This window comes from Apostichopus japonicus, chromosome 9 (genome assembly GCF_037975245.1).
Source record: "Apostichopus japonicus isolate 1M-3 chromosome 9, ASM3797524v1, whole genome shotgun sequence".
Taxonomy (NCBI): Eukaryota; Metazoa; Echinodermata; class Holothuroidea; order Aspidochirotida; family Stichopodidae; genus Apostichopus; species Apostichopus japonicus.
The window spans coordinates 27,600,059-27,618,545 of NC_092569.1; the positions used below are offsets into that span (position 1 = coordinate 27,600,059).

An 18,487-nucleotide genomic window follows, 5' to 3' on the forward strand; every position below is an offset into this window, starting at 1 on the left:
GACCTTGTATCACATAACCGTTAAGTTAGAAAATATTCCCCTATACCATTTGCAACTACTCCAAAAATATCAACCTTGTCACACCTTGGAACTGGGAGTTATTGCATTAAATGTCTGAAAATTAACTTTGACCTCATATAACTTCCCACACGAAGGTCACACGGGGGTCAACCCATTGACATTTTTGATCAGAAGTTACCTTTGACATCTGAAAATAGCATCGAAACTGTAAAAATCCACAAAACACTAAAAAGGTCACCAGAGGTCAAATTGAGGTCAAGGATCACCCAGATGCGGGTCAACAATTGGATTACATTGAAGCAACTCCCAACCCTAACGGACAATTTGTTCTCAAGTTATCGCAAAAATACTAGTTTTTTATCATTAATTGACCTTTGGTGACCTCGGATCACATGACCGTTAAGTTTGAAAATATTCCCCTATACCATTTGCAACTTGTCTCAAAATATCAACTGTGTAACACCTTGGCACTGGGAGTTATTACACTAAATGTCTGAAAATTAACTTTGACCTCATATAACTTAACATACAAAGGTCACCTTGGGTCAACTTATTGACATTTTTGATTGATGAGACCTAAATTAGAGCATCAAACTATAAAAATTCAAACATTTTTTTCTTTGCCCATTTTCTACCCTCAAAATACTAGTTTTTTGATATTAATTGACCTTTGGTGACCTCGGATCACATGACCGTTAAGTTTGAAAATATTCCCCTATACCATTTGCAACTTGTCCAAAAATATCAACCATGTCACACCTTGGAACTGGGAGTTGTTGCATAAAATGTCTGAAAATTAACTTTGACCTTGTGTAACTTCGCACACGAAGGTCACACGGGTGTCAACCAATTGACATTTTTGATCGGAAGGTACCTTTGATATCCAAATCTAGCATCAAAACCAAACATTTTCTTTTTTACTTGTTTCCTCCCAAAATAAGCACATTTTTTCTAATGTGACCTTTGACCTTTTGACCTTAGTTTCAGATGTAGTTTAATCTCCTGATTCCAAAAAACAAAACGAAAAGTCTGTACAACCATCCTAACTCCGACCGAAAAACTTTGACCCCATATAACTTCGCACATAAAGGTCACATGGGGTCAACCTATTGACATTTATGATCAGAAGGTACCTTTGACATCTGAAAATAGCATCGAAACTGTAAAAATCCCCAAAACACGAAAAGGTCACCAGAGGTCAAATTGAGATCAAGGGTCACCCAGCTGCGGGTCGACAATTGGATTACATTGAGGCAACTCCCAACCCTAACAGACATATCGTTCTCAAGTTATTGCAAAAATACTAGTTTTTTATCATTAATTGACCTTTGGTGACCTCGGATCACATGACCGTTAAGTTTGAAAATGCTCCCCTAACCAGTTCACAACTTGTCCCAAAATATCAATCTTGTTGCACATTGGCACTGGGAGTTATTGCAGTTTTAATATTTTCGGTTTTTGGACCATAACTGACCTTTGGTGACCTTTGAGGGCACCAAAAACAATAGGGCACACCTTCTCCATATGGCGGATCTATAGTCCAAGTTTGGCCTCAATCCAACATTCCCTTATTGAGATAGAGCGTACCCAAGCAAGTGTCACAGACGCACACACACACACACACACACACATACGCCAACCTGACTGCATAGGTTCCTTTTGCTAAAGCAAGGAACCAATAAAAACGTTGTGTTTTGATCAGCTGCAATTTGATCTCAAGTACTATCGAGTAAATAGATGGGTTAACCTGCTCATCAAATGCAAAACGTTGCTCAGACACACTTGTCTACAATTATCAGTGTCAGCTTTTTTTCGATCAGTTTTATCACAATCTCGGGAATTCCTGTTACTACCAGTCGTTGGAATGAGACTACAAATAGTCAATAGAAGGAATCTTAGATATATATACATGTAAATATATATTATTTTTCATACAAAATACATTTAATGCTCAAATTTCACTATAATCCCGGGCAAAATGCGGCGATAAATCAGAAATTGTGGTAGACTTAAATTATCAAAATTGGCAGTAAAGACGATAGACATGTAGCTTAGATTTATCTTCTAAACTTTTCATGAAATTCTGCATCATTTGTAATCTTTTATTTCGTGATAAAAAATACTGCGCAAACAATAATAATTTTGCTTGTTGTTGGGTGGGTAAAAATTAGAAAAAAAGAATTATATAAGGTGTGTGCTCTATTTCCCCCCCCCCCCCCAAATTACTATGTAGCAAAATGTGGTATGTGAATATGTTTGATGGTGATATGATACGTAAATGGTGTTTGATTCTGGGACAGGGCATGGCTGGCTGATGGGAATGGAAATTCTAGTGGTTGGGGAGGGACACTGGCAAGGCAAGTGGGTGACTGGGGGAAATCCCTTTCCCGACTTGAAAATATTTAGTCTTGCTGATTAAGCGAAATTATAGTTAAATTGGATAAAAACAGGATTAATCTAAGAAACATAAAATGATGAGATTGGTGACGAAACACGATGAATGTGTCCGTATATGGACAGATTGTAATTACATTAAAATAGTCATTTTTCAAACATTTAGTCTTTTAATTCTATATTAGCAAGTGATCTATCATTCCTAAATATTTAACAAAATATGGAATGGATAGGTTTTACATTTACTGGAAACAAAAATATTGGGAACATAAAAATGACAATCTTAATAATTAAAAGAAAACCTTTTTCAGCCAGAATGTCATTGCTATATTATGAATTGAATAAATTATTTAATTTTAATTGTAAAACAAATCAAGTAGGATATAATCTGCAGGTCAGTGCGGATTCACACCAAAAGGGATGCAGGAAACACATGCTCGTTCTCTTTTCATTACAGTCGACCATAATAGCATATATCTAAAAATGATGTTTGTCTTGTCCATGGAAATCTTATCATGTTAACTCCAACAGAAACAAGGTTAGAAGAGGATACAATAAATAGTATCACTGTTCTTAGTGGAACACACAAAGCCAGATGTAGCAGTAAGAACTAAGTTGGGACAGACTGATAACGGTAATTACATAATTCTTTTAAATTAATAGAGGTTATCTGAAATATCACATTTGCTTGCTCAGATAGGTATCAGATGTACCCAACGCAGTCCGTATTTTCATTATGTAATTTCACTGGATTGCATATAATATGTATTACCAAAGATCAAACCATTTAGTTATAATAACTACTTTATGACTTCAGTCCTATCATAATCTGATCCAGAGTAATTGTTTATTTCTTGTTTATCTGCTTAGAGCTCCCCGTACTCCCCCTCCCCACTCCCAAGTAATCCTGCTTCGTACAATAAAGTCTTGCAATAATTTTCAACACAAACAAGACAATAAAGTGCCCATGATCCCCCCCCCCCCGCCCCACATAGATCATCATAAGCTAGAGGAATTGAAATAATCCTGTCACATGACATGGATTAATGCTCGCCCGACGAGCTTTCAATTTTTGCATGTATTTTACAACCGTCATAATCATACGCAATTAAAGGGAAACAACCTCCGTCCGTGCCTACTATTAAATCGTTTTAATGGATAAACTTTTGCGCCTGCCTGTGGTTTTATTTCGCCCCAAGGACTTTCGTTTCCTTACAATTGAATTGGTAAAATTGTTTCACTTTCAAGGAGAGGACATTAAGCCAAATGAGAGTGGGTGAAAAAAAGCAAAAAAACTTTCAAAACCTTTATTCAACAGTACACTCTTAAAAGTGACCGATGTCTCTCCATTGAGTGATTATGTAAATCTTAAAATTAAAGATGCTTGAAAGAAACTAACGAAAAACGATCAATGAAACTTTATAGACTCAAAGACAATCCTCATTATATCCTAATTGACTATTAAGCAGGCGCTTAAGTCATTGACTTTACAGGTATTGACGGAGCTTTCTTATAATCGGGTCTGTAAAGATATGCACACTTTAATAATATTGGTTGATTGAGGTTTATGAAAGTCCTCCGTCACCAAGCATTAAATTGTACATTGTTCAGGGGGCTGACAAAACCCGTCAATACCAGATTCCGCAGTGTAAAATACATGATGACCATAATGAGCAGTGAATGACCTACAGTATCTTGGCTGTAAGTAATTATAACTATTTGAATATGGCAAGCCATATGGGACAAACACCGCATAATATATCATCTTATTAATCGAATATATACGCATATTAATTCAGACAATAATGGCATGTCTTATCGCTTTTCACAAACGAGTTTCGAGAGTTATCACCTTGTAGCCTCGCCAGTGCAATAAATGAGTGATTGCAAAGTTAGTCTCTGTTGACGTACACCCCTGCAGTCTAAACGTACTTGATCTAGAACACAGCATGATTTAACACGTGTATATATTCAAATTAATACGCGGATATATTATGCGGTGTTTGTCCCACATGGCTCGCCATATCCGTAGTTCAGAATATAAATTATCAACATATTAAAGTGGGTTACTCTGTGAGGAGATTTCTTAATACTGACCATCAGGCAGCAATACTTCACGTTTGTACGATACAGAAACTCCATTCATGAACTGATCATACTGTTCAATGCACAGGGAAGGCAGAGCCAGGGTGGGAGCTGACTAGGGGGGGGGCGGGTGAAGTTTATTGCCCTAAACTTCTTTTCCCAAAGTCTAAAAAAAAAACCCAAAACAATGATAGCCACAGAGACAAGTTTCCCTAAGGGCAAAATTCTTGAAAAATGTTGGTCTCAGACACCCGCCCACCCACCCCCTCATTTTGAAATTGGCTCCGCCCATCCCCTAATATGATATATTTCTTCTGGCATAGATCAATGCTATACTCTAACTTAATTACAATGTGGTTAAAGGAGAGTGGGTTCCAAAAATTCTTACAGACAATCTTGGTCTCAGTCACCCGCCCACCCACCCATTATTAAATCAATGTAGCTAGCTTGTACAGGGATTAAATACCAATGTAACACTTTGAACAAAAGAAAATATTTTTTATCACGATGTTAGAAAAGAATAAAAGAAGAAAAACAAATTGCAAGCATGAAAGTGGTTTTATTGGTTTCCTATTGGAGAGATCTAAAGAAGATTAAATTCGATTAAAAGTTCACTGTTATTTAAACATACTAGGATTATTTAGAATAGATTTCTGATTCAAAAGGTTTTAGTATGTTTGATAGGCCGAGACCATTATAGGTCTCAACTCTCCAGAAATGAACAATATTTAATAAAATTTGTATCTCCAGAATATTTATACCTAGTTTTCTAGGAACATGATAAATCTCATCACGACAGTCATCAGATATCCATGAATTATGATTCGTGTTTTCGTATCCACGGTATCATTTTCAAAAGCAAAGCTGTATAGTGGGTAACTTCATTTCTATGACATTGAAGATAATGTTAAATGCTATTTCATATGAGGGCATAAAAAACCATGACGTTTTTCATTTCCCATTGATTTTATTAATTTTTCCTTTATACATCTTTAGCTGAAATTAACCAAATGTAGACTACTCTTTCCTCGAGTAAACTGTTCCATTAAGTACTCTGTCGCCATTGACATGGTTAGTTGTTTCGTCTCACAGACATACGATCTTCTGGGTTGTCATATGAGCCTGGAATGCGCTCTACACCGAGTTGCATTTACACTGTAGTGAGATGGTTCTCTTAGAGCTGAAGATACAATGGTTTATAAAGTGAATGTTTGGCAACCAGGAGAAATATCCCACACAGCAGTTCAGATCTGTTAAGGAATGTATAGGAGGTCTCATTTTCCGTTAAAGAATTTGCTAACGTAAAACATCAAGATTGATGTTTTGAAAGAGGAGGAGGAGAAGGAGATGTTATTGAGACAGTTGTCGACTAGAAGTGATACGTCGGTAATGTAGGATGCCGTGAAGTAGTAATTATAACAGTGGCATACATACAATTGCCTGGATGTTACTTCATCAACACTTTGCCGTACCGGAAAATATCAACAAATTTACAGTGAGATTCGGGGTGGGGGGGGGGGTTTAAGCAGATTTACATTGAGTTGCGGATATTTTATAGTTACAAGAAATGAATTTTACTTGACTTTACAACATATTGTAAAACCTCTAGGCAATTAGCACACCTCCAGGTTGTTTAACACCCCCCCCCCGCCCCCCTACAATTTGCAGGTTTACATCTTTTTAGGGGATGGGCAGGATTTTAGCATACACTGCATGTAAATGCAGTGCAATAACAAACACAGTAAGACAGTATTCTTTCTCAATAATGATCAGATGGTTTTGTGTCGTCTTTACCACTGCCTGAGCTCCGAGATAAAAATCATTTTTATTGACCAATATGACGCACAGCTGTTTTGAATCAAGTCAATTTTAAATCAGTTCGAGATTTCGATCACAGGTTTCTTTTTCTTCCATTTTGAAACGAGAGTTTGCTAGTTGCAATTACGATCGATGAAACGCCTAACATATTTGTGTGTGCAATCATCAATGGAGAAGGTCAATTTTTCAATAAATTTCTCTTTTTCTTTTAACAGTCCAATATATAACAACACTGTTATGAACAATGTTCATGAGACCTTGTCGAGAATCCTACATTCTGTAGGAACAGAAATAAGACAAAAGAATTAAAAAAAAAAAATATGATATCAAAAATGGACCCAAAGAAGTATGGAAGGCATGCTTTGACGATTCAATCTAGAAAAATACCATAGATATTAGATCACTTTTTAGCCTACCGGCAGTACTGTGACAATATATTAAAAGCTAATTCAAAAAACATTTAATTTACCATCTAAAAGTTAAATAAAACCTAATAACTATGAATATCCATCCATCGTTACCGAAACAAGTTCACAGTCAGTTAAGAAAGCTATTTACTGAACGGTGACCTACAATGATAACACTTTTATTATTATACAGAAAATTTGACCCTTTTTTCCCCCCCATTTTCATCACACAAACTTAATTAGATAAAAAATGGCAAATTACTGGTAAAAGTTAATGGCTTTTGAACAAGCATATTAAACAGCTAGGCTAGCACAAAACAATACTTGAGAGTACTCGGCTTGTTTTCTGCACAGCTGAGAAAAAGGTCTAAGAATTCTAAAATCTAATTCTTACACCCTTGACAAACACCAGATTGGTTGTCCTCTTTTTACAAAGCAAAGACATTCGCCGTCCGTCCGTCCATCCATTCGACTGCCTTTTTGCCGAAACCTCTAGAATGCCCAATTGGAGGAAAGTGACGGTGGCAGCAATCTTCAGGTGTGCAGCAATCTCACCGCTAATACGATGAGGTAAATGCATCATAGCTGACCATAGTTTAATGGACGACTCCTGATCGAAATAGATTCACGATCTTCAAGCAACCTCTCTGTCTACTTTGCATAAAATAAATAACCTTTATATTCTCTGTCCTCCATCTCCCTGGGTACGTCCTTAATTTAAGAGGCAGCTTGTCATCAATCAGCTTTGCTGCTCTTCATAACGGTGGCCGGTGTTCTGCCGACTTCCTTCTCCACCGCATCCCACGCTGCGTCGTCCCAACCTTCGGCATCGTCCCAGGTCTCTCCGAGCGAAGTCACCTTTTTCTCTGACTTTGAACTTTTGGTTGGCTTTGCTTTTTTGGTGGTCGATGCGGTGGACTTTCCATTAGAGGATTTGCTGTAAAAAGAAGCAACAGAGAGAGAAAGTTAAAAATGTCCAAGAGGAGACCTTAAACATGGAATTACTTTTCCATGTTCAGAAGAAGCAGGGCACCATTTTTTACAGTCGTCCGATCGTCCGAGACGACCAAACTCAGCTTTGGAGGTCAGCCAGTGGAAAAGCAGCTGTTTACAACAAATTTATTTTGCGTTGTTAACTAAATAACCCCAAATGGGTAAAATGATAAAATTGGTATCACCATCACCTTGTTATTATTATTATTATTGAAATAAAAACATAGAAATAGTGGTAGGCCTATGATCCATCCAAAGGGATGTTTTAGTGGACATTTCTGTTCCCCCAGCCTACTCATCTCTCCTCCAGTGTACGTACATATGGGTTTTTCTTGGCTAAATTCTGCTACATTTCCCCAGACAACCAAATCTGATGCTTGGACGACCAAATAGTCACACCTTCTTCGTCAGACATACAGCATAAAATCTTAACAATTTTCCCCGGAATAATATATATGGAAGATAGCACTGCTAGGAAGTCAGTAATCACAACTCCACACATTATTATCTAATACCAAACTTGATACATGTTGCTTAATTCCTCAACATCTTTTCACTTCCCCCCTGAAATTTATAAGACCACAATGATTGAGTTAGATGTGTTAGTGTTAAAAAAAAAAGCCAAAACCCCAGTGTATCTGATATCAATACTACACTTATTAGGTATCAACATTTTGAAATGGCAAAAAAGTAATGTCCTGTAAAGATTGTCAGTTGTATGGACTTCCTAATACATGATCAGCAAATGCAATATAATAGTTACTACAAGCAAAGCACTTTTTTCCACCAGCATCCAAAGATATATATATTTTTTTTAACCTTATAAGCAATCATTCCAAGCAAATTTAGAGGCTCCCACATAAATAGAATTGGAGCAGCCATTTCTAGGTTGATTTTCAAATATAAGTTTAAAATTTTGGAAAATTTCTGATTTCCTGTTTGCACGTGTATATATGTTTTTTTACTTCAATGGTCGAAAAGCATCTAGGCTTGAATAAACTTCATTTAGAGCTCCCCAATGAGTCTTCACTTTGGTTGTGAAACCTATTAACTAAGTATCTTGGTCTTAATTTATCTGCTCTTTGGAGTAACAATTGGCCTGTTTGGTAAACTTGTCCTCCAAACACAGAAAGCTGGCTTCAATACTAACCTATTTTTCACCATTGTATACATCTTGAATCTGATCACAGTTCCAGGGAAAAATATTAAAACTATGCACAAACAATTTGAGAATGCACTACAAATGGAAACATGTATCATTACTGTTTTTCTATATAGTTTGTAGTGCCCAAAGAATAAACACTTTAAATGTTTCAGCAAATCACCTCTTAATAGTCTAACCTTTGGTTAAATCATTTATTCCTTATTTTATTAGCCATTAATACAATCACTTTTCAAAATACTGTGTCGTCTCAGCCCCAAAGAAGAAATTGGGGTGGGCTGAGGGAAAAGGGCCCCTGCTTTACACAGAAGTGACCCCTGCTTTATACAGAAGTGGCCCTTGCCTGATACAGAAGTGGTCCCTGCTTTACACAGAGGTAGCCCCTGCTTTATACAGAAGTGGCCCCTACTTTATACAGAAGTGGCCCCTGCTTAACAGAGAGGTGGCCCCTGCTTTATACAAAAGTGGCCCCTGCTTTATACAGAAGTGGCCCCTGCTTAACAGAGAGGTGGCCCCTGCTTTATACAAAAGTGGCCCCTGCTTTATACAGAAGTGGCCCCTGCTTTACACAGAGGTGGCCCCTGCTTTATACAGAAGTGGCCCCTGCTTTATACAGAAGTGGTCCCTGCTTTACACAGAGGTGGCCCCTGCTTTATACAAAAAGGAGCCCCTGCTTTATACAGAAGTGGCCCCAGCTTTACAAGAGACCCACCAATGCTAAGAACTTTAGTCATGGGTAGTGGCTTACTTATCACCAAAGTCAATTAGGAGATCATTCTGATTTCCCCAGTCTTCCCAACCCTCATCGTCGACATCACCGTCTTCGGGTACCGTGGGATTGGTGTCCTTGGTTGGTTTGGTATCCCATCCGTCATTGTCCCAGTTGTTCCAATTATCATCTTCTGTACCCCTAGGAGATGAGGAGCCGTGACGAAGAAGAGGTGTATCACTTTGATCGAGGTCCAATAAACTGATTGTTATAAACATTGGTGGCAGCAGTGGGATGATGATGATGATGGACCATGGTGACAGCAATAGCGTCAGCAGCATAAGGTTAAATGTTGGTGGCAGCAAATGGACGGTGACAGCAATGGTGATGGAGGCATAAATGGTTTAATGGCGAATGCCGGCGGGGCAAGATGGAGTGACAAAAATGGAGAATGAAGCGTGTTATTTGATACCACTATAAACCCCCAAAAACAAGACGAGAAGCATTAGGCATTAATCATAAACTAATCATAAATATTAATACTTTGTTTAGAAAGAAAGCTGCTACAAAAATGTTAAAACAAAAGCTGGAAACAATCTGTTCTAAGTTTAGCCCACCAAAGATCTCACCAGGTAATATACAATAAGACAAACAAGGTTAACAGGTTTGCAAAATGAAAGAGGAAAAGCTAGCATGAAAATGAGTGGGACACCATATTTCAGTTCAATTAAATTCAATGACTACAGAATATCTAAATCAAAAGAGTAGTAACAAGCTGTAATCATAATAATCTGTCTATTTAGTTTAGATGATCTAGGCTACTGTCAATATTGTGCAGCTTTGTTCAAAGTGACACAACATTAAGTAAATGTAACAAAATATGTCAAGATAAAAAAAAAAACGAGAGAAAAGAGGGGGAAAAAAAAAATCAGACACCTAAATCACGTCAGCTCTACAAACCATTTGAAAGTTAAAAACATGAAACTATGCTTTGGTATTTAAAAAAAAAGAAGAAGAAATTTCTCTTGTTTCTAGAGAATTTTTTTAGAAACTTCACACAATCCTTGTCACATGTTACAGCATATATATGTATGTAGGTTAACAGCTCTCTTTTCTCAATCATGTTCATGAAACAACAGAAAAACAGGAAGAGGAGGAAGAAAGAACAGTGAACCTATCCTGTTTTCTCTTGTTTACAAAACACATGTAATATACACTACAGAATTGTTAAAAACAAGATGTTCAGGGTGATCCCATCCATGTAACACGACAACCTCCATGGAGTGAGTGATCAGTAATCTTTAATATATAATAGCTCACAGAGCTTCAAGTCATCATAACATAATCCCTTACAGAGCTCCTCTAAATTGACATTGTTAATTTACACGGGATGAGGCACTTAGCTCAAAATAATAGAATTGCACTTTAGAAAACCTCAGGGAAGTGGTTAAAATGCAGAGAAGGCTCATCAGAGTCAATCGGCAGTTAACAGGGATTTACGAGCCAGCCGTGACTCTTGCGATGCCGTTTTCTTGTGTTTTGTTTCTTTTCATTTCTGTCTTTTCTCATATACGTAAGATACAGATGGACTGGAGTAAACATGAAATCCGACCCAAAGAAAATGGAGACGGCGTAAATTTGTGGAACTGTCACAGGCCTAGTTTCGACGGATAATACTAATCTAAGTAAATTACCGATTATTGCAAGTCGATGAGAGAAGAGAAATGCCACGGCAATTACAAATAAGACAGATGGCAGAGAAATGAGTTATAAATTATCTTCTCCACAAAACCAAAAAAAAGAAAGAACATACACAGACACAAACAAGCAAAGTTTAATGATGCTAAATTTGTCTCCAAGCCATAAATTGCACACTGAGATATTCTATTTCTCCCCCCCCCCCCCTAAAGTTGGAAGAAGAAAAAGCTGAAGAAGAGAAATAAAAGACTATCCCCAAAATTGCTCCAAAGCCTTTCCCCGATACAAACAGAATTGCTTCAAAAAAAAAGAGCAGGAAATAAATGTGTGTCCGAGTATACAGCTTGTGTGTCTGAGTATATATAGTTTGTATTCAGAATATAAAGAAACGCATAACCAAACAAACAGACCAACAACGATTAGGCATGTCCCTCTCTAATCGAACGAGCTGAATAGCACAGTCAAATGAAATGGTAAGTACTAAAGGTGATACATTTAATTTCTAGGTTTTTTTTAACCTCTCATGGTTTATTCATGAACCAGACATGATTTAACTCCTTGCATGCACTCTCAGAAGAAAGAGCTTAACTTTGTCATTCCAAATTTTGAAGGCACAAAATGTGACTAGCCTTTGGACTGAAATATTTGGGTGTAAATTGATCCATCTCAAAGTTATAAAGAAAATACACAGCTTCCGTTTATCAAGCTGCCAAACAACTTGCATCTACTGTTACCTCGATACCCGCTGACTCGGGCTTGGACACCAGGCATAATGAGCATCAGACTTGAAGCTAGTTAAACTGTCAGCGCTGATTACTAACATCCTGCTCTAAATGCTCCCAGGAAGAAGGGATGAATTAACAGATTTATAAATTTGTTTCCCCAAGTTTTTTGTTTCTAATATTTTGGTCATACCAAGAAAAAGTCAAACTTCATTGTAAAACAGGTAGTAGTAATTTAAAAAAACTTTGTTCAGTGTTTTAAATTTGGCTTCCAAATGACTTGATAAATAGACAATGAAAATGTTAGTGACAGATGAGGACACAGCTCTAATAAGCATTTTTTTTCATCACAAACTCTTATTACAGTAAGACACTTCTATATTTTGTTTTTGTTTTTGACTGGTATTAAAGGCAATTAAGACCTTAAATCTTACATCTTAAAGATTACATCTAGTGTGTTGAATTTACTTGAGTCAACTTTTATCAACTGTATGTCTACGCTGAGGTGTTTTTTTGAGACAGCAAGAAGAAAAAAAAAAGAAAAGCATTCAAAAAGTAAAATGAAGCCTTCACATGTGTCATGAGGATCCAAGGTGAGCATTTCAATTTTGCTAGCCGACGCTGTTTCGACTATTGCTTCCTACCTGGAACTTTCCTCCGTTGTAGCCTTAGCTTTGGATGAGCCGGTCATGAGGGGCATGTCCTGGTACGAAGAGTTCAGTGTTTCATCCTCCTCTTGCCTGGTATCCTCTGAGAGTGACGAAGTCAAATCTTTCCAGCCTTTAGCAGTTGAACTCGCCACCTGCAGAAACATATGAGACACATTTAAGGAGTTAGTTAGAGTCATCGCCAGACTTGTAGGAAGAGTAAAACATCAGGAGTATGAGTACGAGTAGAATTCTCATTGGTGTGAGTACAAGTACAACAGCATGGGTATGAGTGCAAGTAGAATTAACCTTGGTATGAGTACAACTACAACAGCATGGGTATGAGTACAAGTAGAAATCTCCTTGGTGTGAGTACAAGTACAACAGCATGGGTATGAGTACAAGTAGAATTCCCCTTGGTATGAGCACAACTACAACAGCATGGGTATGAGTACAAGTAGAATTAACCTTGCTTGTACAACAGCATGGGTATGACAAGAAGTAGAATTCTCCTTGGTATGAGTACAAGTACAACAGCATGGGTATGAGTACGAGTAGAATTCTCCTTGCTGCGAGTACAAGTACAACAGCATGGGTATCAGCACAAGTAGAATTAACCTTGGTATGAGTACAACTACAGCAGCATGGGTATCAGCACAAGTAGAATTCCCCTTGGTGTGAGTAGAAGTACAACAGCATGGGTATCAGCACAAGTAGAATTCCCCTTGGTGTGAGTAGAAGTACAACAGCATGGGTATCAGCACAAGTAGAATTCCCCTTGGTATGAGTACAACTACAACAGCATAGGTATCAGCACAAGTAGAATTCCCCTTGGTATGAGTAGAAGTACAACAGCATGGGTATCAGCACAAGTAGAATTCCCCTTGGTATGAGTACAACTACAGCAGCATGGGTATGAGTACAAGTAGAATTCTCCTTGGTATGAGTACAACTACAGCAGCATGGGTATCAGCACAAGTAGAATTCCCCTTGGTATGAGTACAACTACAGCAGCATGGGTATGAGTACAAGTAAAATTCTCCTTGGTATGAGTACAACTACAGCAGCATGGGTATGAGTACAAGTAGAAATCTCTTTGCTAAGAGTACAACTACAGCAGCATGGGTATGAGAACAAGTAGAAATCTCTTTGCTAAGAGTACAACTACAGCAGCATGGGTATGATTACAAGTTGAATTCTCCTTGGTGTGAATACGAGTACAACAGCATGGGTATCAGCACAAGTAGAATTCCCCTTGGTATGAGTACAACTACAGCAGCATGGGTATGAGTACAAGTAGAATTCTCCTTGGTGTGTGTACAAGTACAACAGCATTTGTATGAGTACAAGTAGAATTAACCTTGCTTGTACAACAGCATGGGTAAGACAAGAAGTAGAATTCTGCTTGGTTAGAGTAAGAGTACACTACTATCAGGCTAAGTACCAGTACTTACTTAAATATTGCATCTTAATATCAGACAAGTTTATATCTGTATACTAGATTTCAAAATGCTCTAAGTACTGTATATATGTGATTGAATACAAAATCCATGATGAGCAGGGTACAATAAGTATAAGTACAGGTACTTATATATGCTAGAATACAATTACTACTATGTATTACTATAGACTAACTAGAAATCTGGTCATAACTGGGAAAAAATCAATTTGTTCTCACTTCAGTGCAGATTGCGTTATCAAATATAGTCAAAAGTCTTCTTCATGTAACGTTATGCTATGACCTGATTCCTATCATAAAATTACGTTATCAGCATTATTCAGGATAATGTGTCATCTTTTAAGCAGTTCTCAGATTAGAACTCGGATAGTATCTGTGTAAAGACTTTCATTACGTGTGATAATGTGACTGTAGGTATAGGTATGTAACACATGTCTGTACAGTTCAGACTAATACATGTATGTAGTATAACACACTGTAAACGATCTTTGTAGATGATTTACCACCTGGGTCTGTCTCTCGTTGGGATGATGAGGGGAAATATTTTAAATCTAACTCGTAGCGAAGGACGTTGCAATAACAATGGTCGTGCACTTTCACTTTCAATAAACTAACCAAAGAAAACATAGTCACAAAAATTTTATCCAGGGACTTGGTTTGGACCTGGGGAATAATCCTGTCGGGCGCATATTTGAGTATTAAAGGGTGTAAACATCATATCATCCCGTCGTACCGCCGAACGACCTGACTTGAATCATTAACATTTACCTCTCTACTTCTCAGAATTTGTTGAATAACTATCTATGTAGAACATAGTACGGTGTGGTTGTAAATAATTTGCTCATTCTCTAGAGGCAATTGGTAAAAGAATGACCCCATTTTGATAAATGCAACTTATATATAGTCTGCAATAGCATTGCCACCAAAATGACTTTGAAAGTGGAAGACACAGTTTTCACAATCAAACAGCTCATTTTGTTTTTCTTTACTTGAGATTCAGGGTAATGATAGGGTGCATATCAATTCAACTGTAAAACTTATGTGCAAAAATCAGACTAAAATACTCGGAAAGTATGTACGAGTAATGTTATTTACTTTGGAAGCCCAACTTTTGGTGCCCGTAGATAGATCTGATAGAAGCGTTCCTTCATTCATCTTGCTTCTGGTTGGTTGGAGAACATTCTCATTCATTCGGGCTGCATACTCTTGTGTCTGTGTGTCAAAAAATAAATGAAACAGAAAAAAAATATATTATTGACCAAAAGCAAGATGAAAGTCAAATACTTTAACGAAGAAACCTGACCCGACTTTGAATGTTAGACATGGCCTTACATGAATGAACAGTACGGTGCATTGGTTTATAGATCATGTGTCTACTGTACCTTAATTACAATCACTGCAATCTTGGTTACAAAAATATGAAAGAGATTCTTTAAATATATTTAAAATGACTGAAGATTGTGGATCGGGTGGCAATCGGAACTGAGTGAAGTTTTTACACGGATTCCGTATTTCTATTTTATGAATTTGGAAAATGGAGTTGTGAATGTGCTTTATCACCATGGTAATGTACTGCAGTAGTTTTCAAACCGATAACGCCCTCTCTCTCGATGTTGAGTGAGTGGTCAGATACTGATCTTCATACATGTATATACAGTATGTTAGATGAGGGGGGGGAGGGGGGATGTTATCTGGAGGTCCTGTAGCAGAAGTGGGAAGTCTGGCAACTACAAACTGTTGTTTTTCTCCTCAAAAAGAGCCGAATTGATACATACTGTAAACACCTGCACTCATCCATGACCGACAGATGAACCATTGGTGGGGGCTTTAAATACAAAGTTATACCTCGGGTTCTCAATAAGTCGAGAGCACTGGTCACAGTGGTCAGTACTAAACCCAAAGCCAACCTGCAAAGGATTTCAGTCTACTCTGCAAAAACGTATGGGTCCACAATCTTGCACCGACCCGGTTAACATTGCCTCCTTTTTGGCCTCATGAGGCACCTAGCTGACCTACTGTACCCTGTACGCTTGCTTGCTCAATCTTGATTGAACTCAGTAGTGAAAGATTGCTTCTCTCAGGTTGTTTGCGTACTTGAGCCGATGCTTTCATCTGGCCCCCTTGTGCTAAATTGAGATCCCAATTAATATTTTAAAGCACTACTAGAAGACTTTTCAAATACAGTACTTGAGATTTAATCAAATAAAAGCTAAAAGGAAATGATAGATAGCCCAAAACTTACAGGTTTGGGTTTTTATGAACGACGATACTACCTCTCTCCAACTACACTAACGCGTCTTGGTAGACTAGGAAAGTGCGTTTGTGTAGTTATTATTTATTATTATTATTATCATGGTTCCTTATATATAGAGCAGATACTATAACATATTCATATGCGCTTTACATGATGAAGATTAAAACAATAATAAGAAAGAATTAAAAAAAAATCAAGTTAAATTAAGTTAATAAAAAATAGAGTTGGAGAGAGGTAAGAGAGGAGTGAAGTAAATGCAGTGTACTGTACTCTGTGATAGGGGAGACATAGTTCTGACATTACTGGATAATATTGTCTGTTACGTGCATGTAAGACTATTTGCCCCTCTATTATGATTTCCAGCTTTTCAGTTTTCCATGATACTGAAGGTTAAAATATCGTGGTTGCCTAGGGATGGACTATGTCCCTGATAGGGGAGACATAGTTCTGACATTACTGGATAATATTGTCTGTTACGTGCATGTAAGACTATTTGCCCCTCTATTATGATTTCCAGTTTTTCAGTTTTCCATGATACTGAAGGTTAAAATATCGTGGTAGCCTAGGGATGGACTATGTCCCCGACCCCCCCCCCCACCGCCCTCTTCTCCTTACCCCTTGATGTGCATCACATTAAAGCACCATCTGGTTGATATTAATATACATAACACCAACAAACCTTAACTTATAGCAGTGAGGATATACTATGAATCACACAAAACAAACAGCACCAGTTGTGAAAGTTTTTAGGATTCTTAACTCAGCTAAAACATGGGGGAAAAAAGTAGAAATTGTTCAAGGTATCTCGACAGTGAAAAAATTCCAAAGAATCAGATGAAACAGATCTCTCCAAGCAGATTGTTGATTTGTAAAAAAAAAATTGGAAATCAGAGTAGACTGTATCTAATGATATCCCCTCGGCAAAATAAAAAGATATTACTTTAGACGGAGACATGATGAGGAGAAAAGAAAAATAATTGTTTGCCCAATGGCTTCAAATAGTTTATTCAAAGGGCAGATGTCTTTCGTAGAGAAAACAATATCAAATAATATGAAATTCTATGACGGATGACAGCTGCATGATGTTTTGCAAGGAAGAATGACTCATAGAGTAGGCCTACCTATGGGCATTATGGGTAATGAGTCCAGACAGAACTCCACACGTAAGCTGCTGATTAGTTGTTACACCAATATGCTACAGTATATATTCTTCTTAAATTCTTGTCCTTGTGTTCAAAGCAAGGAATGGTTTAGCCCCAGTTTACCTACAAGAGTTTCTCCAAGAATACAGACCTAGCAGTGTACTTCGTTCAAGCCTACAACATATGCTATCTGTTCTTACTGTTCTTACTTCCACCTACAGTATGGGGAACGTTGCTTTGCTAGATCAGCTCCACAGCTCTGAAACAGTCTCCCCCTTACATCTGAAAACAATCCAGCATGTGTCAACTTTCCAGAAAGAGCTCAAGACGTCAGATTATTCATGAATGTGTATCCATTTGTTTGATAACTGTTGTGTCCATTTTGGGTAGTACTTTGCTCCTGCAGCGCTTCTGAGCAGTTTTTTTTAACTGGATAAAGCGCTTAACAAATTCTTATATTATTATTATCATCATTATATATTGGTATGTACACTGGTATACTCTACTGTAGTACACTGTGAAGTGAGCACTTACAACTTATCAGTGTCACATGATCAAAAATCCCTTAAAAAAAAAATTAAAGTAAAAATGATGATCAATGGATCTCCCAAATACAACAATCTTTTTAGCTTTATTTGTAAATTAGTTGTTTATAGTTTTTTCTCTTGATATCATATTAAAGCATTTTCTTTGGTGTTTGGTATTTTTTTTTTTTTATAATGACAGTATGCATATAGACTGTATGTATAAAGTGTGATTATAGTGTGCATTATAATTGGAGTTGTAATATAGTAATTTTAAACTATTTGTCAACAGAGATGGCTCTACAGTACAATACCTACAGTATGGGCATAGACCTATTGTGTGGTGATGAGTCCTGAATCCTATTTATCATTTCTGTGCAAGCTACTAGTTTAAGTTACACCAATATTATACTGTATAGTAAATACGGTGTGGTGTAGTGAATGATCAATAT

General features: G+C 37.3%; 1 protein-coding gene across 4 annotated transcripts in view; it reads right to left on the reverse strand.

Moving 5' to 3' along the window:
- Positions 1-2,517: 2,517 nt before the first annotated feature.
- The window catches only part of LOC139974066 (ADP-ribosylation factor GTPase-activating protein 1-like), a 59,158-nt gene continuing 43,188 nt past the window's right edge, over positions 2,518-18,487 (reverse strand). For 2 of the 4 annotated variants that reach the window (XM_071980981.1, XM_071980980.1), the window contains 4 exons: positions 15,211-15,327; positions 12,654-12,811; positions 9,629-9,850; positions 2,518-7,662 (listed from right to left, as the gene is read on the reverse strand). In XM_071980981.1, coding sequence (XP_071837082.1) covers positions 7,461-7,662; positions 9,629-9,850; positions 12,654-12,811; positions 15,211-15,327 — 699 coding nt within the window. In that variant the 3' untranslated portion in view covers positions 2,518-7,460. The remainder of the gene's footprint in view (positions 7,663-9,628; positions 9,851-12,653; positions 12,812-15,210; positions 15,328-18,487) is intronic. The other 2 variants (XM_071980982.1, XM_071980983.1) reach the window with 2 other exon arrangements.